Raw genomic sequence first — 25,807 nt, 5'->3', positions numbered from 1 at the left:
CAGCTCCATAATTATCCAATTCAACCAAGTCGGAACAATGTATAGTAGAAGAAAATGGGATTACAGCCATTTAAATATATTTTCCAAATACCTTTAAATATTCTTTTTACAAGCAAAGGTCTGTCTCCAGAAATGGAAGCTTTTCCACCATCAAGGCTGAACCCCAAGCCAGCAGAGGTTTTCCAGAGTTCAACAGAAATGACATCACTCATATCTACATTTGGACCTGCAACAGAATACACGCAGCATTTTTTACTGACCTACAATTCTTACTTCTTTGCTGTGGTGTGAAAATGATCCACAATTTAATTTCTACTAAAACTGCTACATGTTTTCAGTCAGTTTTTTTTTTAAGGGCCATGCATATTATGCCGTTGCACAACCCACAGTGGCAGGGCCGGCTTTAGGAAGTGCGGGGCCCAATTCGAACACTTTCAGCGGGGCCCTGGCAGGGATGACTTAAAAAGAAAAGTGTAAAAAAAAGCCTTCTATTTCTTCCATGTATTATTTACTTTCCATAACTATATAAATAATAAAATTATATATTATGTACATTGCATCATATATGCTGTTGATTGGTTATTAATGACACTCGTTTCACATGTGTAGGTCCACGCCACTCCCTGGGGGTTTGCACATGTGTGGGTCCCCACTGCTTCCTGCCCCCCTCATTGAAGCAGGTGTGCAGGTTACTGGCCTGGGAACTGCAGGGCAGCAGTGGACATGGGGCTGGTTCGAGGCAGGGCAGGGGCTGACTGGAAGTAGGGTCTGGCTGCAGGCAGGGCAAAGGGTGTGGGGCTGGCTGGAGACAGGGGAGTGTGGCTTCAGGCAGGGCCACAGGGGGGTGCAGCAGGGGTTGGCAGGGCTGGAGATAGGAGTATGGGACTGGCTGGCTTCAGGTAGGGGGGTGCAGCAGGGGTTGGCTGGAGACAGGGCAGGGCGGGCAGTGCAGGGCTGGTGCGAGCAGGGGTGTGTGGCAGGGGTGGGCTGGAGACAGGGCAGGGGGGTTACTAGGGGCTGGCTGCGGGCAGGGGGTACAGAGCTGGCTGCAAGCAGCAGGAGGCAGGGGGTGCAGAGCTGGCTGCAGGCAGTAGGAGGCAGGGGGTGCAGCAGAAGCAGCTGGAGCCCCAGCCCTTTAAATAGCCCCCAAGCCCCCCGCTACCCCAGGGCTCTGGGGGCTATTTAAAGAGCCAGGGGCTCCCCTGCTTCTACCCCGCCCCAGACCTTTTAAATAGTCGCGGGAGCCCTGGGGAATGCATGGGGGCAGAGGGGCTCTGGCGGCTATTTAAAGGACCGGGGTGGCAGAGGCAGCTGGAGCCCTGGCCCTTTAAATAGCCCCCAGAGCCCCCTGCTACCCTAGGGTCTGGGGGCTATTTAAAGGGCCCGGAGCTCCAACCGGGGCCGCGGGGCTTGTCGCGCTCCGCCGGAGCTCCAGCCGGGGCCGCAGGGCTTGTCGCGCTCCGGCCGGAGCTCCAGGCGGGGCTGCGGGGCTTGTTGCGCTCCGGCCGGAGCTCCAGCCGGGGCCGCGGGGCTTGTCGCGCTCCGGCCAGAGCTCCAGCTGAGAGAGCGGGGCTGTGGGGCAGCCGCGCTCCTGCTGGCGCTTTGGTTAGGGGAGCGGGGCCATGGAAGACCCCAGAGCAGACTGCAGCCGGGGTAAGTAAAAAAAAATTTAAAAGGCGCCTAAAGCACGGGGCCCTCTTAGGCGCAGGGCCCGATTCCCAGGAATCGGGCGAATTGGCCTAAAGCCGGCCCTGCACAGTGGCCTGTGCAGGTCAGTTTTTGCAACATGCAATTACCCATTAGGGGTGGAGTAATTCAGATTTCTCATGTTCAACAAAGATGTGCCTAGACATTTTTGTGGGTGACATTAAGGAGGCCTGATGAACATTTGCCCAACGGGATTTAGTAAAAATTAATTTTAAAAAATTGAAGTGTTTAAAAAAAAAAATCACAAGAACAATGAGCTGCAAAACTTTATAGTCTTCAATTTGATACTACTTATTTAGGTCTTGGATGATGGGTTTCTAAAAAGCAAGTCTGTCCAAACATTAATTTGATCAAAACCCATTCACTTTCTTTTTTTTTTTTTTTTTTAAAGGAGGGTTTTTTAATATACTGACTTGTGTGAATTTATGCTCCTGCTCTCTAATCAATGGATATTGCAGATCTCTACCAGTGTGTGTATGCTGTCCTCTAGCAGCTGGACCACAGAAGTTATAAACCATAATATTGTTACACCTAATAGAAATTATGCCATAGCTCATGTAGAAATGGCTCCATGAATTTGGAACAAAGAAGTAGATGTGATATATCTTGATTTTAGTAAGGCTTCTGTCATAGTGACATGACATTCTTAAAAGCAAACTAGGGAAGTGTGTTCATTCTAGATGAAATTACTATAAGACGAGTTCATAACTGGTCAAAAAGGATACTCAAATAGTAGTTATCAGTGGTCCAGTGTCAAACTGGTAGGGTGTATCTAGTGGGGACTCACCATATTTTCATTAATAACTTAGATAACAGAATGAAGAGCATGCTTTTAAAATTTGCAGATGCAGCAAACTGGGAGGGGTTGCTAGCACTTTAGAGGACAAGATTAAGAACTCAAAATGACCTTGACAAATTGGAGAATTGGTCTGATTTCAACAAGATGAAATTCAATAAAAGACAAATGCAAAGTACTACACTTAGGAAGATAAAAATCAATGTACTACTACAAAATGGGGGAACAACAGGCGAGGCAATGGTATTGCTGAAAAGGATCAGGGGTTTGTAGCAGATCACAAACTTAATGTAGGTCAAAAATGTGATGTAGTTATTAAAAAGGCTAATATTGTTCTGGGGAATATTAACACAAGAGTCTCGTATGCGATACACTGGAGGTAACTGTCTAGCTCTGCGTGGCACTGGGAGGCCTCAGCTGGAGTATTCTGTCCAATTCTGGATACCGCATTTTAGGTAAGATGTGATTACCCTGGCAAGAGTTCAGAGAGCAACAAAAATAATAAAAGGTTTAGAAAATCTGACCTATGAGGAAATGTTAAAAAACTGGTCATGTTTAGTCTTGAGAAAAGAGTAATGGGCTTAATCTGCAGGAATGGAGATTTAGATCAGATATTGGGAAAAGCCTTTGAACTACAAGGTTAGTTCATCTCTGGAATACGCTTCCAAGGGTGGTTGTGGAATCGCCATCACTGGAGGTTTTTAGAACAGGTTGCACAAACACCTGTCAGGGTAGTCTGGGTTTACTTGGTCTTGCCTCAGCTCAGGGGGCTGGACTTGATGATTTCTCAAGCACACCCTTCCCGCCCTACAGTTCTATGATTTATGTTCTATTCCCTGCCCCAGTGACTGTCAAATTTATACAGCCATGGAATTATCATAATTTAGTGCAAACTGTTGAATTTCAAAACTGTACCTTAGGCATCTGAAATTGAGCTCTGCCAAATGGGAAGGTGCTTATGTAAATGTATGGGCTAGCGTGCGTTTGTCCTGGGGGAATTCTGCCCTACTGTGCAATGCAGAACTTATGCAGAACTCTGGATTTCCCCCACAGGATTGGGGCTGCAGAGTTGCTGGCCACCAGTAGGGGCCATTGGACTCTGCAGAGCCCAGCTCGCAGTGATTTGAGGGCCCAGCCCAGTAGGGATAGAGGCTGCACAGTCTGGCTGCCAGCCTGATCCTAATCCTCCCAGAGACAGGAGAGGGCCTGGGAGAATTTTTTCTGTGCGCAGAATTTTTTGGCACAGAATTCTCCCAGGAGTAACAGCTGCACTCCACAGGGTGGACCCTAAGTGAGATCATGTTGCTCTCTAGTAGCTGCAGCCCATAGAGGCTATGCACCCTTCAGCTCAAGTGGCAGGAACACTTTTGGAGCAGAAAGTCAGGGGGGTCCATCTACAGTGATGTCCATTAAGTCTATGTGGCCATTAAATAGTTACAGAAAGGCCATTCTAATCAAGATGACATATGTATCCTGATATATGTGGTCTCCAGAGACACCTCTACATGAAAATGAGGATACCAATAGGCTGCATATTAAACTTTAATGGGCTGCATTTAATCTGCAGCATACACTTTGACCACCCCAATTTGGTAATAAATATTTTGGTAATAAATTATATTTGGGATAAATTTGCATGGTTCCATTGAAAACAATGGAGTTACACCAATTCACAGAACTGAGGATCACATCCATTTATTTATAAAGTGATTCCTCTCTGTTTTACAGCTGTTTGGATGCTCTACCGTGATTCAGGATAAAAAACACTAGAAAGGCAAGAAAAATACCAATATAGAAAAATCAGCTAAAGCCTAGTGCTGATAATTTCAAAAGTGAGTCACTAACTTTTCTGTGCCTCCATTTCTTTGTGCCCAGCTTGAACTGAACACCTGGAGTGCTAGTGGCAGATCACTCTGGAGGGATTCTGCATTATTAGATCTCTTGGTGATGACAGTTATTCATCACCACTAATTGATTCCTCTTCTCCAGGGTGGGTATCAATGGAACCACTGAAGTGCAGCCCCAGAAACACAAGCAATATTCCTGAAGCCACAGAACATGGTCAGAAAATATCAGCTGACCAGAATGGTAAAGTGTCTTAGCTCTAAAACCAGGAGATCCATTCAGCACATCTCAAGATAATCTCAGCTCCAAAGCAAGGCCAAGTGGTCATTTGGAACCTATTCCTGAGGCCACTGATATCCACTGGGACCAGGAGCTATTAAACTGTCACTATTCCGCAGTCTCATCTTTGGAACAGATTGGGATTTGGTTAGACCTCTCTGTTTTCTGTAATATCAAAATACCTTTCTTGTATATTTTCATAAAAACATCATAACAATTAAATTCTGCCATTTTATAGATCAGTTCCACAGTCCTTGTGAATAATAAACTGTAGTTCTAGGTTCGGTTTCTTTGTTTTTGCACTTGCTATTGTTATTTTAAAACGCCTTCAAACACACAATCCCCAACTTCATCCTGGATTGGATGAGTATGTGTAAACCAAGAATAGTTTTTCTTTTGCCAGAAGGTTATGAAATAATCATTTTAATTATAAACAGGAGTCCTGTTAGACCTGATGCAAGCCATACTGAAATCAATGGAAAATCGGCGATAAACATCAACGGGAGTTGAATCGGGCCCTAAATGTTCATCTAAGTGTCTACTTATTTATGATGGCTTCTAAAAATTGCATTTGGGTTCCAAAGAGTACAAATAAAAGTTAAAATTAATTTCGTTTGCTTTCTCTGATCACATAAGAAACAGACACTTATAATCTAAAGTATATGGACATTTTCCCCTTGGTCTGCTCTGCAGTGACTCCCTTCCAACTATTCTTGGACTAAGATCATACCTGTTCCTATTTCCATTGTAACATCCTTTCCAGGCACAAAGTGTTTTCTGCTGGTAGCTGATATTTCAAGTCTGGACGAAATCTTCTCTCTGTCTTTCTTTTTCTCGATGACAATGACTGCATATTTGTGCAGTCTTGCCTGATGCAGAGCATTCAGAACGTCTCCATGGACGGAACCCGCCAGAGACATGCCATTAATTGACAGAATGAGATCTCCACAATGGATAGTCCCTTCTTGAGATGCCACACCCTTTGAAAACACCCTGTGGACCTAAAAGAAAGATTATTACTTAATACTCTGATAGTATCATGAATATGCATAGCGCTGCACACATCAGATACAGGTGAAGGCTCTGCCCCCCAAAAGCTTATAATCTAAGGGTTTGATATTCTAAACACCATTAGGCATAATGTTTACTCTTAGGTCTTATCTTCACTGTGGGCTAAATCGGTGCTGCTGCAATCGATGCAGTGGCGTCAATTTAGTGGGTCCGGTGAAGACATGATAAGTTGATAGAAGAACACTCTCCAATTGACTTTAGTACTCCACCTCAGAGAGAGGCTGAAGCTACGTCGACAGGAAAGCATCTCCCGCTGACATAGCGCGGTGTAGACCCTGCGGTAAGTTGATGTAGACTATGTTGATGTAAGTTACATTACTTGAGTTGTGTAACTTACATCTACTTACTCTGCAGTGTAGACAAGGCCTCAGTGAGGATATATCAGTAAAGATAGAGAAATATTAATGCCATTGTTAAAGGGACTGGTGAGACCTCATCTGGAATACTGTGTACAATTCTCGTCAGTTGTGGGATGGTCACAAGATTATCGGGGGGGGGGGGTTACTGCAACCCTTACTTCTGCGCTGCTGCTGGCGGCAGCACACTTCAGAGCTGGGCATCTGGAGAGCGGTGGCTGCTGGCTGGGAGCCCAGCTCTGAAGGCAGACATGGTATGGTATATGGCCACCCTTACTTCTGCACTGCCACCTGCAGAGTTGGGCCCTCAGTCAGCAGCCTCCACTCTCTGGCCACCCAGCTCTGAAGGCAGCAGTGCAGAAGAAAGGCTGGCATGGTATGATACTGCCACCCTTACTTCTGTGCTGGCGGCATGCTGCCTTCAGTGCTGGGTGCCGGCCAACAGCTGCAGCTCTCCAGCTGCCCAGTCTTAAGGCAGTACAGAAGTAAGGGTGGCAATACGATGAGCCCTGTAAAATAACCTTGTGGCCCCCTGCAACTCCCTTTTGGGTCAGGACCCCCAATTTGAGAAATGCTGGTCTCCCCCGTGAAATCTGTTTGGTATAGGGTAAAAGCACACAAAAGACTCGATTTCACAGAAGGAGACCAGATTTCACAGTCTGTGATGCGTTTTTTCATGGCCGCGAATTTGGTAGGGCCCTACCCGTGTTCAAGAAAGAGGAATTGAAACGGGAATAGGTTCAGAGCAGAACTACTAGGATGATCTGGGGAACAGTAGGCCTATTTTATAAGAGGATACTAGCAAAACGAAGGCTGACAGAGGATCTGACTACTCTCTCTAAGTACATCAGGGGATAAACACTGAGATGAAAAGAGCTATTAAAGCTCAAGGACAATGATGGTACAAGAATAAATCATATAAACTGGCCATGAATAAATTTAGGATGGAAACTAGAAGAAGGTTTCTAACCATCAAAGGAGCCTTCCAACTGGAATGGTGGGGCCAAGCAACCCACCTAATTTTAAGATAGAGTTGGATAAATTTATGAACGGGACTGTAAGACAGGGCTCCTTACTATAGGAGAGGACTGGACTTGATGACCCAGGGAGTCTCGTTCAATCCTATGAGGTGTCCCACGCACTATGCCAGGTTAAAGTGTCTGCAGGATTGGGCACAAAGAACTAGTTAAGCACTTAGTCGATGGGCACTAAGAAGTAGCCGCAGAGGTAACTGTGTATTTTACAGTGGCTGTTACATGGTCACCTGCTCAGCTTCAAGTGCCTATTTTTGATGATTTGGCTGTTCCAATTATGTATTCACCATCACAGATGTAACAGTCTTTTTGGTTGTGTAAACCATTTTTTTCTTGTAAATATGGAAAATTCTAGGAGGGCAGTTCGAGTGGGGAAAATCCAGAGTAACTCCTTGGGCTCCAGTAGACTGGCTCAGGATTTGTGCCGGTGTAACTGACAGAAGAAAATGGCCCGAAAGCAGAAACTCTGGATTTTTAAAGACTTGTTTACAAGATACTGCGTTGCTGCTAGAGCACTGTTATATGCTTCCTTTCACGAAGGTTCATGCTGCGAATTTGTGAGTACAATTCTATATGCTTATCTCAAGGTACTTCACAGACTCTCTGGCACTTATCGGGGGAGTGCAAGTCTTCTGGGCATCCCCCAGAGAGGACCCAATGCCCTGCTGCACCTCAACCCAACACAGTCCCTAGGGGGAGGCCCTGCTAAAAAGCCCTTGGTTTCAGCGGCTAGTAAGGAGGCAGTCCCAGTGAGGAGCTAACTAACTGCAGCTCTGTTTAGGCTCAACATCTTGAAAGAAGGGTTTAACTCTCAGAGGGGAGAGACATAAGGAGGCACTGCTGACCAGAAGCCAAGGCAGGAAGCTCTGGGAAAATGCAGGAGCTACCTTGCGTACGTAAGGCTGCAAGGCAGGGGTGCAGCTGGAGACATTGCTGTATTAGTGTCAATTTGGATTAAAACGGAACCCCCCTAATAATGCCCTACCTGGCAGAGGTGTTTGCGTGCTTAAAAGTGGATTCTTGGGTGAATTTTTCTCTTGTTATTTCCCCCCAATCCTAATATGTGCCCTACAAACAGTCTCATCATCCTGGCAGAGCCTACCCCTGCTCCCACTCAAATCACTCGGAGTTTTACTACTGACTTCAATAAGAATGGAACAGGCCTCAAAAGAAGTACCATTCCAGTGGGTGTCACTGTGCCCCCCTCCTCCTCTCAGCATCTAACAGGTTCATCCTCATAAGTGTGGAATCTAAAACTTTCCCACCTCAGAGGGCTTGCTGCACGGCACATGGGTTCTCCTGCTTTTCTCCATATTACTGGTTCTACTTTTTGATAGTGTTTCAGTTGTTTGGTATCACTTTTTTATTCCTTGGTATCACTTAATGGCACTTACAATGTCCTGGGTTTAAAAGTACCTTATAAATAATAATTATAATTAGTTTTCACTTGTCACCAAAAGAACTTTGTGAAGCAAAATCCAGAATGTTTGTCTCAGTCTGAAATAGCTGTCCTTAGGTTTACAAAAACATTCCATAACTGGACATTTAATGACAAAAGTTCAAAGGCTGGAAACTGAAATCTCCTTACAAAAGGTTACATTTACCTTGAGCATGTGGGATTTTTTTTATATCCCTTGGGACTTTGATTCAGTTGATCCCAAAGATAAATAATCCAGGCACATATTAATCTAAGAAGCATTTTTAAATCTAATTTGAAAATGTAATTGTCATCCATCTTCAGTAATAAAAATATTGCATCAACTTATTTTTCACCCAGGCACTTCCCTCTCTGATTTCATGATGGCATGCAGCAGCCTCTCTAAGTCCCTGGTCTATGACTCAAGACTGCCTTGCAGTGACACTTGCTAGATGAACATTTGATCTAATTTCAAGCTTGCTTTGCAGTCAACTTTGCTGAAAAAGACTTGCAGTCATCACTTACTATGATAGATTTCTGCTCCAGATCTATCCCTCCAGCGACACTAAATCCCAGGCCAGCACCTTCTTCTTTATTCAAGACCACAAAGTAAGCATCTTCTTTGCTCTAACAATAGAACAGAAGGGGTGGGGGGGGGAGCCAAAGATCAAGACAAAACACCCACACAAGGTAAAGAGTCCCAGCACACTCGCACTACTGCAACTTGAGTTTACAGTTTCAAAAAGCTAATGTCATTCTTGTGAAAGGAGTCAGATTGAAGTCCTGTGGTTACTCACACAGTGGGTACTGCATGAGCAGCAGTGCACGCTCTCCCTCAGTAACGGGGGCTCTTCCATCAACCAGACAGAGCGCTGATCGCTGGAAGTTGAAGCCAGATACATTCAGACTAGAAAAAAGGCACACATCTTTAACAGTAAGGGCAATTAACCACTGGAACAACTTAAGCAGGGTTGTGGTGGGTTGTTCATCACTGGGAATATTTAAATCAAGATTGGATGTTTTTCCTAAAAGACATGCTCTAGTTCAAACAGGAATTAATTCAGGGAAGTCCTGTGATCTGTGTTATATAGGGAGTCATAGTCATAGAGTTTAAGGCCCAAGGGGACCACTAGGTCATTCAGTCTGACCCCTTGTATAGCCTAGGCCACCAACACCACCCCACACCCACACACTAAACCCAACAACCAAAATTAGACCAGAGTTTTACAGCCCATAGGAGACTAGACTGTTTTATACCACAGGCAAAGAATAGGAGGGCCACGCACTGCACAGTGCCCAAGGCCCACGCAATGGCAAGGAAATGATTAAGCAGCCTTGTTGCTGCCTCAGAGCCCTGACCCACCCCTTCCAATGTCCCCTCTCCAGCTGTGGCCATCCCTGATGCGTCAAAGGAAGCAGACTAAAAAATACCCCAGAAAACATGGAGCGAGGAATCCCTTCCTGACCCCTGCAGCTGGCTGACTGAAATCTTGAAGGTCAGACTAGATGATCTCAGGGGGCTCCTTCTGGCTTTATAATTTATGAATCTAAAACACCACCATGGCACCCTAGTTCTACCCTGAATGGATTCTCTATAGCAATAGTTCTGTTTCTGTACCTGTTCATCTCTTGGACTTCTACCTGTACGTCTACTTGGACGTCTACACTGTAACCCCTGCATGTGATTGCAGCTTGATCTGACATACCTGAGCTAGCTTTAATCTCGCTAGCTCAGGTCCTGGAATAGCGAAGCCATGGAAGCATGAATTTAAGCCTGGCTTATCCCCAGGTGTTATTACCCAGGGTGCTAAGCGGGTTTGTCCAGCCTACACTGACATTCACACTGCTGTGTCGTCACTGCTCTGGGATCCAAGTGAGCTAGATTAAAGCTAGCTCAGGTACGTTGCTTTGACATGCAATCATATCCCGTGATTAAAGTCTAAGTATACACTAGGACTGTCAACAGGAATTGTTCATGAGACCAACTGGTTTCACATAAATCTAGTTACCAGTCATCAGCTGGTGACAATTGTCAGCCATTCCTGACCTGGGCTGAATTCAAGCCAGTGACCAATAGATAAAAGGTACCCCTATTGCCAAACTCATGAGCCGTCCAGTCTATCACAGTTTCATGCAATACGCTAAGGATGTACTATATTTACCTTTCAGTACCAACCACCAAGGGAGCTAGTGAACAGGGGAGTTTGAAAGGGAGATCTCCTTGCTGAACAAGGTGTGAATGGGCTTGCTTGGCTTTTTGGCTGTTTGTTTTTCTCTTTCAGGTTACTGAAAGTTAAAGTGTCAATTGGGATTGTGTGTTTAGGGACTGTTTGAGCCTTTCCCTTGATCAGATTCAATCGGCCCTTGATCATCTTTGATCAAACTTGCAAGCGAAAAATTCCATTTTCTACATTATGACATGGGATGTGCAAAAGCAAGACTGGAATTCCACCTACCAAAAGGACCATTCCGCTACATATCCCAGCAAAGAGCGGAGAGAACTCTTCAGCGATCTGAACACTTTGGGCTGAATTCAGTCTCAGTATAAACAAGCAGCACTCCAGTGAAGACCATGGAGTGGCACCTGCTTACGTCAGGGCTAAATGTGGCTTGTAAAACTGATTTATATGAAATGGTGGGCCACTGCCAGAGCACAGAGTTTGCAACGCTGGATGAGACCATTTGTCTATCAAGTTGGGTGTCTTGCATTCATCAGTTATTAGGGTGAAAGGAATACGGTTATGAACAGTCTGTTTAGACATTCCAGTATAAATAAGACAATAGTCTGGTGGCAGTAACAAGATATCAACTGGGCCTGCTGCAAATCATCAGGCGCTGACACTGTAAAGCAGCATCTGGCCTTGGATCACTTCCAGCTCTTAGCATTTCCAGGAACTGCCAATGCTTAAATTAATGGCATCTCATTAGAATCGAGGCCCTGACACAGTTTAATCTATTTACCATTAAATGACATATTTAGTTCACTGGACTGAAAATGTGTTTAACTCAGAGGGTTGTCTCTTAAATTAAAGCCTCAATCTTAAAGGCATAGGGGAAGCAAACACTATTAAGGGTTGCACTATAAATATAATGGGCCTGATTCTTGGCGACACTATGGATGTTCTGCGGCAATTCAGTGGGATTTGGAGGATTACCCTTGCGTGAAGGGCATCCCTGGGGAGTGCTGGGCCAGTCTGAGAGCTGGGCAAGGTGGGTTGTGGAGAGGCCGAGGCAGATTGCTAAGGTGTTGCAGGGCTAGGAAAGGGGAAGCAGCAAATTCCTGGGGGAGGCAGGGTTGCAGCAAGTTAGAGATTTCATCTGCAGTGATGCATCAGGTCATTGCGGGAGGAATTCACTGGGGGTGAGAGAGGAAGGAAAACATCTCCCGTGATGGTCTAGATAATACTTAGTCCTGCCTTTAGTGCAGGGGACTGGCCTAGATGACCTCTTGAGGTTCCTTCCAGTTCTATGATGCCTCTGAGCTGGAAAGATCCGTGCACAAAGCTGTTATCCTCACCCCTCACTGACCACCCAGTGTAGGGGTGTTCCCCAGAAGAAAATGGATGTGACCAAACATCCCACGGCCCGGTAACTCCTGGCTGCCAGAAAAGCCCTATGGGGCTGTGACCAGCTGGTTTAAGTCAGAGCAGCCTTCTGTTACACTGGATGAGAAAAGAGAAGACTACAATAATTATAAATGAGTTCAACACTAAAATCCATGAGGGCCATCAGCACAGTGTGCTAAATGGAGGGGACTGCATGGTAATATTATCCAGCTATCCTGTGTACACAGTAAGTACATGGCTGCACGTTAACCCCTACTTCTACTTCATATTCTGTCGTGCAGCTCTGCCTGGGATGCACCTACCGTTTCCCCCACCTGCTATTCTGATGTCACCTGCACACTCAAATCTCAGCTCTTCCTCGTTTCCTAGGACTAAACGTCCCAGTCCAGGCATATACACAATCTGAACATTATCTCATGTTCTAAATGACAGACATTTTCTTTCTACCCATCTGCCAAACGCTCTCCTCACCAAAAGCAGCTCTGTGGCGGGGTGGGGTGGGGGAGGGCAAACCTTTTGGGCCGAGGGCCACATCTGGGTGGGGAAATTGTATGCAGCGCCGGGGCAGGGGGTTGGGGTGCAGAGGGTATGCAGTGTGCAGGAAGGGGCTCAGGGCAAGGGATTGGGGCAGATAAGGGGTGCGGGGTGTATGAGGGGGCTCAGGGAAGGGGGTTGGGGTGCAGCATGCAGGAGGGGGTTCAGGGCAGGGGTGCAGGAGGGTGCAGGGTGTATGAGGGGGCTCAGGGGAGGGAGTTGGAGTGTAGGCGGGGTACAGCAGGGGGCTGAAGGCAGGGGGTGGGGTGCACTGGGGTTCAGGGTGCAGCAGGGGGCTGAAGGCAGGGGGTGGGGTGCACTGGGGTTCAGGGTGCAGCAGGGGGCTCAAGGCAGGGGGTGGGGTGCACTGGGGTTCAGGGTGCAGCAGGGGGCTTAAGGCAGGAGGTGTGATGCACTGGGGTTCAGGGTGCAGCAGGGGGCTCAAGGCAGGAGGTGGGGTGCAATGGGGTTCAGGGTGCAGCAGGGGGCTCAAGGCAGGGGGTGGGGTGCACTGGGGTTCAGGGTGCAGCAGGGAGCTCAAGGCAGGGTGTTGGGGTGCAGGAAGGGTGTGAGGTACAGGCAGGGAGTTGGGGGAGGTGCACGAGGGGTTTGGGCTCCAGGGTGGCAGTGTGGTGCACTGGGGCCAGGGCAGGCTCCCTGCCTGCCTGCCTGCCCTGTCCCCGGCTCCACGCCACTTCAGGAAGCGCTGCAGTCCCTGGGGGTGGGGGAGCAGGGTGGGGGGCTCCACGTGCACTGCCCTTGCCATGCTTCCAGGGACCTCCCCCAAGGCTCCCATTGGCCGTGGTTCCCCATTCCCAGCCAATGGGAGCTGCAGAGGATGGTGCCTGGAGGCAAGGGCAACACATGGAGCCCTCTGTCCTCCCACCCGGGGACTGCAGGGACATGGTGCTGGCCGCTTCTGAGAACAGCATGGGGCCCATGGTGCCGCAGGGGGCAATCCTGCAGGCCAGATCCAAATCACTGATGGGCCGGATCCAACCCGTGGGCCGTAGTTTGCCTACCCCTGCTCTGCGGGCTATGGGAGGCTGCCTGCTGACATCCTTGCTTTGCACAGCTACCCTCCATAAGGATATGGCATACTGTAATACCTTCCCTCTGATCATCCAATTGTGCTTTACAGGCATCCATTAATTTAAGCTCACAACCTCCCAGTGTGGCCAGTAACTATTACTAGCCCTATATTACAAATGAGGAAACTGAGGCACAAAGCGTGCGGATTCCTGATCCTGTGAGGTGCTGCACATCCTCATCTTCCCAAAGTCTCTCTCTCAACAGACTGGGCACTAATTGATTTGCCCAAAGTCACAGAGGAAATCAGTGGCACAGCAGGAAGGAGCTGAGGTCTCTGATCTCAGTTCTATCCTTTTAAAACCTAGCACTGGTTTAATAAATAATAATAAACTCTGACCTGCACAACAATAATGTTTCAATGTTTCCTTTTTTCTTGATTTTCCTAATATTTGTTCAGAGATTCAAAGTCCCCAAGGGAGCCCTGTGATCATTCAAGTCTGACGTCCTGCATACCATGGGCCAGAGAACTTCCCTGTAATAATTCCTTTTGAACTACAGTACTTCTCTTTAAAAAAAATCCAAACAATTTCAAAATTGCCAGTGATGGAGAATCCACCATAACTCTTGGTAAATTGTTTGAATAGTTAATTACCCTCTTTGTTTTTGAATGCTAGCAGGAAATTCAGCACTGCACAGACACAAAGGAAGAGACAATCTCTGCCCAGAGGAGCTTACAGTCTGAATCAGACAAAGACACCCACATCATATTTCAGCGCTTGTATAATTTTGAAGAACTACCCCATTGTAGACTTCAATCCAGTATGTGACTAAAGTTTTCCAGCCTACGTGCCATAGCGGCCTTAAGTGCGGCTATGAGAAACTATGCAGACATAGAGTGCCTTCCAAAAAGCATTCAGTTTTATAAATATTTGAGTTCTCTGATTTTAAAAACAGGCATGAATAAATAATCTCTCTAAGATTCCATGTAAAATACTGGAAAGTGCATTTAAATTATTTTTGGTCACGAATAAAATCCAGTTCTAGTATTTCTGGAAAAGCTGCCAAACCCACCTGGGCTCACACAGCTCTGGGGTCTCACAAGTTTTAACTAGGCTGCCCTGGGAAAGAGATAAAACCAAGTCACTCTGGGAAGTCCTGGTTCTCCCCATCCCATCTCATATTTGAAACAGTGACCATCGCAAATAAAATTCAGAAACTTTCCAAATCTACCTCACCAGCCAGTGATATGCCCCAGATGTCACTTACGCTCACAATTCCTCCAGTAAAAACAACAAGGAGTCCTTGTGGCATCTTCGAGACTAACAAGTTTATCGGGGCATAAGCTTTTGCAGGCTAAAACGCACTTCATCAGATGCATGGAATGGAAAATACAGAGACAGGTATAAATACGCAGTATATGAAAAGACGAGAGTTGCCTTACCAAGCGAGAGGGAGGGTCAGTGCTAACGAGCCAATTCAAGTAAGATGGAAGTGGCCTATTCTCAAATGTTGACAAGAAGGGGTGAATACCAAGGGAGAAAAAAAATCACTTTTGTAGTGCTAATGAGGACAATGTAATCAAGGTGTCCCATTTCAAACAGTTGTTGAACATGAACACACACACACACACACACAGGCTAAATTGGCAACAATTTCACTTGGGAGGCCTTTTGGTACCTGGCCACAAGAAGGTTGCCTTAGTACAGTGCCTGGCCTCCGTGGACCAGAGGGGTAAGAGAGAGAAGCCAGGAGCCACCTGCAATTTTGGGTGTCCCAAGCAGCCATGATTCATGTTGCTGCCAGACAGTGCACATTTAAACCAAGATTATTCTGTTTTCATTGCCTTTAATAGTAATAATAAATAGGAAGCTTATAGGAATAGTGAGGATTGGCATTTCATATTTGGCTGAGAACTTGGTTTGAGCCAGATGGTTGGTTAACGGTGTTAAAGATGGCCTGCAGCTACTTGTTAGTTCAAAGACTTTCTAAGCTCTGGTAGTGCCTGACATGGAGACATGCTCCACTAACAGATTTGCAGAATAGACCATTTCACTGTGGATCACAATTGCTTTCACATTAAAGGAGTATGCTAGTAATACCCTTCATCAAAATAACTTTTAAAAAGCCTTTCAAAGCAACCACATGAGTTTATGGCAGACATTCTAAGCTACAAAATTAGGGGCAAGCAGTGGTGCCATCAATGGTGATAGGTTATCACAGAGAATGGGACTACTGGATGTATTCTAAAACTGTCTGGAATGGATCTTAACCTGTATTCAAAAAGAACTTACTTACATAGATAACTAAAATGTGGTTAGTGATTTTAAGTTTTTATCTTCCATTTCTTACCTTTGCTTGTTCTTTGACTTCTTGGAGCACAGTGATGATATCACATTTTGCCTTTACTGATGTCAAAAGAGATTGCAATTTCTGCTGGTCCAGGGTTGAGACTAATAGCTGCGCCAAGCTAAAAATAAGATACACATAAATGTAAAATGCAGCATTGTATTTCTGTCAGTATTGAAACATATGCCTTAATTCTAAGTATAGTACATTTCACATTAGCATCAATTACCTGAGCTTTATTTCACCACTTTTGTTACTTTTATTTCTTCAAATGGTGAAAAACATTTTTTCAGATGTGCCTTCCATTACAGCAGCTTCACTTTAGGCAATTTACACATCTGACTGCACAGACAAATTAAGCAGTTAACTGTCGAAATGCTGTATACTGCGAGTGCAAAAAGGGAGGCCAATTTTAAATGGGCCTGGAAATTAAGCCCTATATCTTTCTTTAAGATTTTAACCACCAACAGGATAAAACAAAGGGAGTTTATTTTAAAAAATATTGCTATTAGAGCAGGGGTCGGCAACCTTTCAGAAATGGTGTGCCGAGTCTTCATTTATTCACTTTAATTTAAAGTTTTGAGTGCCAGTAGTACATTTTAATGTTTTTAGAAGGTCTCTTTCTATAAGTCTATAACAGGGGTAGGCAACCTATGGCATGTGTCCTGAAGGTGGCATGCGAGCTGATTTTCAATGGCACTCAGGTCCGGGGGCCTCTGCATTTTAATTTAATTTTCAGTGAAGCTTCTTAAACATTTTTAAAACCTTATTTACTTTACATACAACAATAGTTTCGGTATATATCATAGACATAGATAGAGACCTTCGAAAAACATTAAAATGTATTACTGGCACGCAAAACCTTAAATCTGAGTGAATAAATGAAGACTCGGCACACCACTTCTGAAAGGTTGTTGACCCCTGGTCTATAATATATAACTAAACTATTGTTGTGTGTAAAGAAAATACGTTTTTTTAAATGTTTAAGAAGCTTCATTTAAAATTAAATTAAAATGCAGAGCCCCCCGGACTGATGGCCAGAACGTGGTCAGTGAGAGTGCCACTGAAAATCAGCTTGCGTGCCACAGGTTGCCTACCCCTGTATTAGAGTTTTGGTGAGCTCAGTAATTGCCATATTAGGAAAAGTGAATTACGGTGACAGGTTCCCATCTAAGGTGGGCAAGGGACCACAGTTCTATCATTTTAGATTACAAAAAAGAAAAAAAAAGGAGAGAGTTAAAGGAAAGAAAGTGAAGGAGGGCTAGAGAGAAGGGAAATGTGGAATCTCTTCTAACCTGCTCAACACCCTAAAATTCCAGTGGCTTCATTTCAGTGCCTTGACCCAGTGAATGTTGAGGGTACTCAGGAATTTTCAAAAGGTGCTCAGCACCTCATGGGATCCAGCCCGTTTTACACAGGGCATTTCAGACACTACTGAAATGCAGCCACCTCTGCAGTGTTCCTCATCAAACAGCCATAATATATAATACTTTTCAAAAATAAAGCTTGAGAAACACTGTGTCCAACTGATAGCGGAGTGAGGACTTGATCTAAAGCCATTCCATTGAAATATAATTAACTTCAATGGGCTTGCGATTAGGCCCTACATAACTGGAAGTTTTGCCTGAGAAAAAACTGCAGGAATGATGAGAACAATATTTCAGGAAATGCTTTTTCAATCAAAAACCACAGAACATTAAACTAACCTGATTGACCAGCTTTTTTCTGATCGCTTCCTATCTGGGGAGCTGTCATGTTGTACATCATCGTCAGATGCTGACCCAGGAGTCCCTGAGCCACTAGTCCAAGGACTACTCCCTTTAGAACATAGCTGGTTCATTTTTGCAAGGTTGGAGAGGGCAGAAGATGCATTCAGGTTTGAAATGCTTTCAACAGGCAGGCCAAGTGATTTCCTGGGTGTAATTTCCAGTTCCGTTTTGAAATGGGTGGCCTCGGGTTCCACTGAGAAGTCCTCATTGCACAGCTTGTCAAGATCTGGCATGCTCAATGCTCTGAGCTCTCGGAGCTTCATGCGGGACAGTGACTGCCTGCCATAACCCCTGTTTCTTCGGATGTGGGGTGTCTTGGGTGATGAGACATGCAGATCTCCTGAAGTGTCTTCTCCCTTGCTTTTCTTTAAATGAGTGTCATCTTTGCTGCTATCTGATGAATTCTGCTGTACATGTGTTAAGATTACACTTGTCTGCGATTTCTGAGGATATGTTGGACCTCGACTGTCGCTGCATGAACTCAAACTTCGCCTCAATGTCTGTATTGCATCGTTTGTGCTGGTACTGCTTATGGAGGATATCCCACTAGAAGCTCGTCTGCCAACGTGTGGTTTAGAACTCATGGAGGTTGAATGTATGTCTATAGCTTTAACAACTGGTCTATCAAAATTTGCCAGATTCTCAAAAGATTTGATCCTCTGTTTCACAGAAAAAGATGAGGTAGATTCTTGTGGCCAGTTCAGTTCATAATAATAATAATTTCTCTTGAAAGTTTTTAGTTTATCTGTGGCAAGGCAGCTATTTTCATTAGCTAAAGAGAGCTGCTCCAGGCTTGGTTTCTGGACACTCTGGGGAGTGTGCATTTGCTCTTTTCCATCCCGGGTGCCCTGGCCATTCAGCACCCTGAGATGGACAATTTTTAGCATCCCTGAAACATTGCTCTGAACACCTTGCACGGGGTGTGCTGAAACATCTATAACATTACTGTCTTCTCTCAAACGACTTGACAACTGGGCTGGCATTGAGTAAGTCCTCATCACAGTTTTGGATGCACTGTGTCGATTTCCATCCCCAGTGGTGTCTACTTGAGTGAAATACTGGCCATCCCCTGTCTCCTCAGTTAACTGGCTGATCTTTGTATTGGTAGCGTCTGCCTTTTCCAACAACAGCTGCTCTGATGATGGTGCTAGGGAGGAACAGGAGGAGGATAACCTCACCTCAATGAATGTGCGTTGGATTTCCTGGCCTTCTGGCTGCTCCTGCTGAATTGAGGGCGAACTCAATGAGGAGGAGTCATTGTTACAGACTCCTAGGTTTTGAGGACCTACTTGCTGAATATCACCTTCATGGTAACTGCTGTTTATCAGGTTTATGCCTGCGCCATTGTTTTCAGCTCTCTCTTTCACATACTCACCTTTCAGCATCTGCTTAGGAGGGGTAGTTACTTTGGGCAGATCTTCCCTAGCTTTGAAATCACCAACATCAATCTTAACTCCCTTCTCATTACACACATCCTGCTGCACTGAAGCCTGCCTTTCTTTTTGTTTTTCACCGCCTCTCTGATGCTCCGTCTCCGCAGCAACGCTTAGCTCACCATTGCCCCTGGATTGCTTTTCATCCTTTTCCACTGGGCTGCCGCTGCTGCTGCTGCCACTCAACACAGGTAGCGATGTTTCTTCAGGCACAGCTAGAGATGGTTTATTTTCTTGCTCGGATTTAAGAGTCTTTGAGACTGGTGGGATGCTCTTGCCAGGTTCCACGTTTGTAGGTAGGTTACGGGACCCGGAAACTTTCTTTCCTAGAAGCTTGGGTGATAACTGTGGAGAAACGGAAGTTCTTCTCTGATCCGTCCCACTAGCTTTTGCAGGATTAAAGCTCGGCACTTCTGAATTTGCCTTTGTTTTACTTTTGATAGCGTGGCCCTTTAGCTTTGGTCCTGTTTTGGCTCTCTGACTATTTAAAAGGGTTTCCACAATAGTCCTTTGGGCCATTGCCTTAATTTCTTGATGTGATTTTTTCTGAGAGGTCGGGCTGTGCAGTACTGTAACTCCTCTGCTGGAGCTTGTGGCGGAGCTTTGGATTTTTGCATAAGAACTTCTTCCCCCACCATTAACTTTTTCATTTTTCCCTGACAAGTCCTGGGTTGTACCAGCCTTACTTAGATCTTTTGATTTAGTAGGAGTGGGTGACCTGGATGTGAGCGTTGAGCTTTGTGATAAAGAGTCTATCCGATTACTATCTGTTTTATTCAAATTAGCCAAACTGTTTGTTTCCTTCTTTGTCCAAGCAGAATGATAACTAACCTTGTGATTGCACTCATTAGTCACCAGTTCACTTTCAAATTTGGATCCTTGTTCTTTATCATGATGTTCTTTGTCCAGTAAATTGCTTTCCAAGCCATTCACCTTCCCAGTAGCGCAGAAACTCATATTTTTGCTTTGCAAAGCCATATCATCTTTGGAAGACTCACATGGTTTTGCAGATTTTTCATTGTTCTCCAAGCCCATTCTGTCTTCAGTACTTAAGGCACCATTGTTATGGAAGGAGCAAACTGGATGAACACCCAATGGAGGTTTGAGGGTATCTTTATCTGATAGAGAAACTGAGGGAAAAGAATGTAAGGGAGTAGCCGGAACAATATTTAAATGCTGTGGGGTGTGTAGAATTGAATTACATTGATCTTCTAGTATAAATGGAGCTTTGTCATTGTTTGTATCCAGTGAACTATATACCGCACAGCTCTCTGTTTGTAAAACTTTTGCCGTGTGAGGGGATGGTGGGGAATGATGAAATACACTTCTAGCAGACGTGAGCTGCAGATGCTCCTGAACGGGCTGTTGTGGCTCATTATTCATGCAGCAAATTTCAATTTGCTCCTCATCTGACTCTGTAACATTGCAGGTTTCAGAGGATTTACCATCAGCAGATGGCAAGAGCAAACAGTCACCAGTAGAATCCGGGGCTTCGGTGAGAGACTCTGTGTCTGAATGGGAATCCTCTGCAGCACCATACATTGATTTTGGAAACAATTCATTTCTTGTATGTTCCACAGAGTCTGCTGCAGGCAAATCATCTATGCTTAAACTGCTAAAATTCCTAGAATAGTTATTTAAGCAGCTTTTATTCACAGTAAAAAGCTTGCCTGTATTAATGGAATCCAGTAATGATAACCCCCAAATCCCCTGGGCGTTAGCTGCATAATTCACAGTTTTTTCAGATAGCTCCTTCATTGCTATATCTGGTTCAGAATTAGTAGAACAACCTTCCTCTGTCTCACAACTGCACTCGGCAGTGTACTCATCTCTGGGGCTTGCTAGTGTCAATAGAGACTGAGAAGTTCTAGCCTCTGAAGAATTCAATTTGCTGATGAAGTCATCAATATCAGTGATTGGGCTCACAGCACAGTCTTTGACACAGCTGACCTCTGAGGCACCTCCTTGCAACTCTTCGGTCTTGGCATCAGGTGGCAGCATTGTTCTCTTTATGACACTGTCTGGATTTTCGTTTTGCGAAGTCTTTTCTCCACATTTCCCAGAACTGGTTTCTTCTTCAGCATTAAGGAAGGTGCAGGGGTCAGCCTGATCTGAACCATCCGTCCCTGAAGACATAAGGAGGTTTGTAAGTCTGTCCACAGCTGTATCAAGATAAAAAGGTGGGGGGAAAGGCAAATAAAACACTTAACTCTGATTAGTTACATTAATGGAGTGTTACACACAAAGTATCATGTTTTTACTGCAAAAATAGATACACATATATACCAGCTAAATGTTTCCCTATAGGTCTGCCATTCCCTTTCTCCAGTAATGACTCTCAAATTTCCAGAAATAAACATATTCCAGCTGGATCAGAATAATATACGTGAGGGAGGGGAGACTTATTTTTAGTGAGTAATTATGATGTGTTTCATTCTTAACTTTGATGATTAGTATCTTGTTTAAATTTCCAAGTGTAAGTACATAGCCAGTTGGGCCTGGCTGTGTTCATTCCCATTAACCCTAGAACAAAGAGGAGGAATACACAGTACCAGGCTGAAATAAATTGCACTGAATACTTGAAGACTAGCGCACTAATCAGAGGTGCTTCAGTACTGCAGTGATAGGACATTGTGGAAATGCTTTGGCCCTATGAGCACTCGTGCATATGCTTAATTTTACACGTGAGTAAGGTTATAGGGGCATAAGTGTTTACGGGATTGTGGTCTTAGATCTTCTCTTTCATCTCATGAACATTCAGCCCACTCGCAGGCAATTTATTGACTGCCCACAACTCCGTCCACTGATCCATCCACACATTCCAACTTGCCCACCTCTCCCAGTTTGCTCAATTACATCACAGATGACAGCAAGGAGGTGGGTTGTGTAAGGAGTAAGTATACAGGGATTGGGAAGAGTTTCTGGCAAAATGGAGGAAATACCAGAGGAAGGAGGAGGCGGAAAAAGGGATGCATGCTCTTGGGAAAAGCGCCAACTTACCCATATCCCTGCTGCCACAAGCCTCCGCAATGCTTGGGCTAGCCCAGGGACTTAGGAATGGGACTTCCTGGCCTGCCAGAAAACCCTTAAAAACTACTGGTATCTAAGCATCACTCATTTGGAAGCTAGTTAGATGTCTAAGCATTAACAGTTGAACAAATAAGAGTGTATTTGAGCAAAGATAAAACAAAATGTAGTGCTGCTCCTGAATGTGCAGCATGTAATGTTCTTTTCAAACACTGTTTGCCACACTGTATAAGTCATTTAAATTGTAGATACAAGCATACTGCAGGATAAGCATAAATCTTCTTAGCGGGTAGAACTAGGTATTAACATTTCCACCTAAACTAGAAACAACTCCTTACAACAAAAATGCAAATCGCCATTTCAACAAGACTCAAGCACTACACTTCCGTTTTTACACTTTCTTTCAGAGCAGCAGAACTTTCTGATTTACCAAGAAAGAGCCTGGATTTCATTATTTTACTATCTGATCACAAAATACAGCTTAAACTTCACATTTAAGAGACAGATTTGACTAAAAGAATCAGAGAATATAAAAGCTTTAGACTATCTTATGCATAGTCAAATTAACTTGTCATTTATCAACAAGATATTGACTGCAAATCTGATTGTCATGTTTGACCCTAATACTTCCATAATTGAATTCCCTGATGGGTTAACTTGACTCCGTATTAGATGGTTAAAAGCTCTAAATACTCTGATTCTTTCCACCAAATATTCTGGAGCTATTATTTTAAATGTGAGCTTTAAACCTTCAGGTCAGGATGATGAAACAGCACTTCATGACGACATGTTATAAATGACTGAAAATCTGGCTCCGTAATGAAATGCTTTATCATCAACATCAATACCTACACACGCATCCCCCCCCCCACTTTTTCTGAATTATCTTAGATGTTAGGTCAACAAAACACCTGATCAAGCTTCTCCTACTCATGTATTCAAAACCAACAGTAAAGAGTGAAAAAATGCTCTCACCTGATACTGCCTTTTGCACCTCTAGTGTTACAGACATGGGGAGATTCTGTATGAACAGACAGATTTCCTGGGATGTCATTCCACTTATTGGGGTACTGTTGATGGACAAAATTTCATCTCCTATTGTCAGCTTTCCCATAGATCCCTAATATGGTTACAGAGATAAATGAATGTAAATACCTGAGAGTCTTTACCACAGAAGCAGAGGGCAGAGCTTGCAGTACAAGCATAAATGTTTTACATGCAATGCTTCCAGTTTCCAGTGGTTACGGAAGGCAGAACACTGGCATTAATATACTCAGTTTACAGACAAGTAAAGTGAGGAACAGAATGTCGCTCACACTTTGTGGTTAGCAAATGGGAGATCTGATGACAGAAGTATCCTCCCAGTCTTTGTGACCCTGCACAGAGACCAGGCACCTCTTAGTGAAGATGTTGGAGGTGTTGCTTGGCTCCCAAAGAGGGTGGTATGAGAAAGAGGTCATGGTATTCTGGCTGAATGAACCATAGTTTCTCGAGGATCTCCCAAAGCAGTGCTGCCTCTTAGCCCACGTCCAGACTAACCCGCGGCATCGGCGGGTTAAAATCGATTGCTCGGGGATCGATATATCGCGTCTAGCGCTTACATCGATATATCGAGCGCGCTTACATCGATTCCGGAACTCCATCAACCCGAACGGAGTTCCGGAATCGACATGGAGAGCCGCGGACATCGATGCCGAGCTGTCTGGACGGGTGAGTACCTCGATTTCAGAAATTCGACTTCAGCTACGTTATTCACGTAGCTGAAGTTGCGTATCTAAAATCGATTTTAATACCCTAGTCTGGACGTGGCCTTAATTATCACCGCCCCGCATTTGACCGGGAACTTGGGACCCTACTCAACTCCCATTAAATCAATTTGAATCTTTTCATTGCCTTAAAAAGGAGCTGGTATCAGGCCTTTAAGGCACAGGCTAAATATATTCCCCAAGGTTACACAATGAATCAGTGGTTAAGACAGGAATAGGGATCCAGGAATCATGACTCTCAGACCCCTGTTCAAACCACTATGCCATACCATCTCACAACAGTAAAGAGTCTCTCAATCAGCGAAGAACATTATGTCACACGTTGCTCACATAAAAATTCTCCATAGAGTTGAATAATTTGCCTAAGGTCAGAATTCTATACACATGTCAGGCAATTATCCCCACTGTAACAAGCATAGATAAAGTGCAGAGTAGATAAATGAATAATAATAGGAGAGAATGGTTAGATCCTAAATTGCAATATAATTCTTGCCTATTAATAAGCAATGTACATTTTATCATTAATACTTAATGTTACTAAATCATTTCTCTTTCTTACATAAAGCTTCTTTTGTTTCTGGCAAAGTAGAAAAATCATAGTGAGCCCTGAAATAATAATGACTAACACGGATTATTTCATTTTGGTATATTTTTGCCTGTTGACTTTTTCAAGCTTAAATCAGATGGGGCATGACTACGTCTCTAAAACATGTAATTTAATGGCATATTAGAAAGATAAGGAATGAGACTTTTTTTTTTCCAGTGGAGGTAAATCTCTCGTTTGCATGCATGTGTAAAAACTCACTTATCAAATATTAATCTCCACAAAGAGAAACCCAGGAGTAAACATCCGCAAAGTGACTCATATTTTTAAAATGTTACCCTTTCAGCTGCTCCGCCTGATCGTAAACCTGTTATCACAACTCTTATGGGAGTGGCCTGGATCTCCAAATCCAGGCCAAATGATTCATCTTCATTCCGCAGCAGATTAACTGTTTCAGCATTGCTCTGCCTGGGGATGTCGGGTGCTTCAGTCTTTTTGCTGTGTGGAAGTGTCCTGGCAATGGGCTTATGACAGGAACCGTGCTCCTCCATCTTCTGCCTTGGGAGATTGCAGCACTCTGTGCTCATCATGCTTTTTACTCTTGTGACTGCTTTGTGCTCCAGTTTAGGGGATCTCATAGAGTCAAGCTGTGCCTCTCGGAGTCCCTTCACTCCCAGATTAGTAGGATGACTCTCAGGCATACCTGAGCAATCAAGCGCTTTGATCTGAAAGACGGCCAAGTCCTCCGTTTGCTTTAGGGCACTCTCCTCAGACACCAAGGACTTGCTGAACACAGGGGTAGCTGCCTTACTGCCAGAGTGTCGAGATAATTCACCATCCTGGCCTTCATCATCAACTTCAGCGGAAGAGGTTGTGATGACAATGCCAGAGTCTTCCTTGGCATTTTTCTGGCTCTTGTCCCGCTGCCTCCTTTGGAAGTGGACCTCTTCTTGCTTGACAAAATCATCCTCGTCACTAACATCGCCATCATAGAAAACAACTCTTCTCTGCCTCAGCAGTGGGCTGCGGGCAGACTTGGGACTACCATCAAGGCTCCCCTGTTGGGTAAATTCCACATGCTTGTTGAAAAGACCAGGTGACTTTCCACTGGTTGATGAAGCAAGACTGTCCGCTTTGGTTGTTCCTGCTTCTTTAGCAGCTAGAAAAGAATTGATTACATTTTTAATTGTGCTTATTGGACTAGTTTTATGCTGAGTGTTCTACTGCAGCCACTTTAAAAGAGACACGCTTGTTTGCAACAGAGGATTTTCGCTGTGTCTGTGTA

At 44.6% G+C, this 25,807-nt stretch overlaps 1 protein-coding gene across 7 annotated transcripts in view; it reads right to left on the bottom strand.

The window, feature by feature from the left end:
• The window catches only part of PDZD2 (PDZ domain containing 2), a 210,946-nt gene that overhangs the window by 6,946 nt on the left and 178,193 nt on the right, over window positions 1-25,807 (bottom strand). For all 7 annotated transcript variants that reach the window (XM_030567196.1, XM_030567197.1, XM_030567198.1 and 4 more), the window contains 7 exons: window positions 24,861-25,681; window positions 23,188-23,332; window positions 17,690-21,347; window positions 15,987-16,104; window positions 9,031-9,132; window positions 5,358-5,628; window positions 92-226 (listed from right to left, as the gene is read on the bottom strand). In XM_030567196.1, the coding sequence (XP_030423056.1) occupies window positions 92-226; window positions 5,358-5,628; window positions 9,031-9,132; window positions 15,987-16,104; window positions 17,690-21,347; window positions 23,188-23,332; window positions 24,861-25,681 (5,250 nt within the window). The remainder of the gene's footprint in view (window positions 1-91; window positions 227-5,357; window positions 5,629-9,030; window positions 9,133-15,986; window positions 16,105-17,689; window positions 21,348-23,187; window positions 23,333-24,860; window positions 25,682-25,807) is intronic.

Source organism: Gopherus evgoodei, chromosome 6, assembly GCF_007399415.2.
Source record: "Gopherus evgoodei ecotype Sinaloan lineage chromosome 6, rGopEvg1_v1.p, whole genome shotgun sequence".
Taxonomy (NCBI): domain Eukaryota; kingdom Metazoa; phylum Chordata; order Testudines; family Testudinidae; genus Gopherus; species Gopherus evgoodei.
Note: the sequence above shows the minus strand (reverse complement) of the source record. Positions and strands in the feature narration are given on the sequence as shown.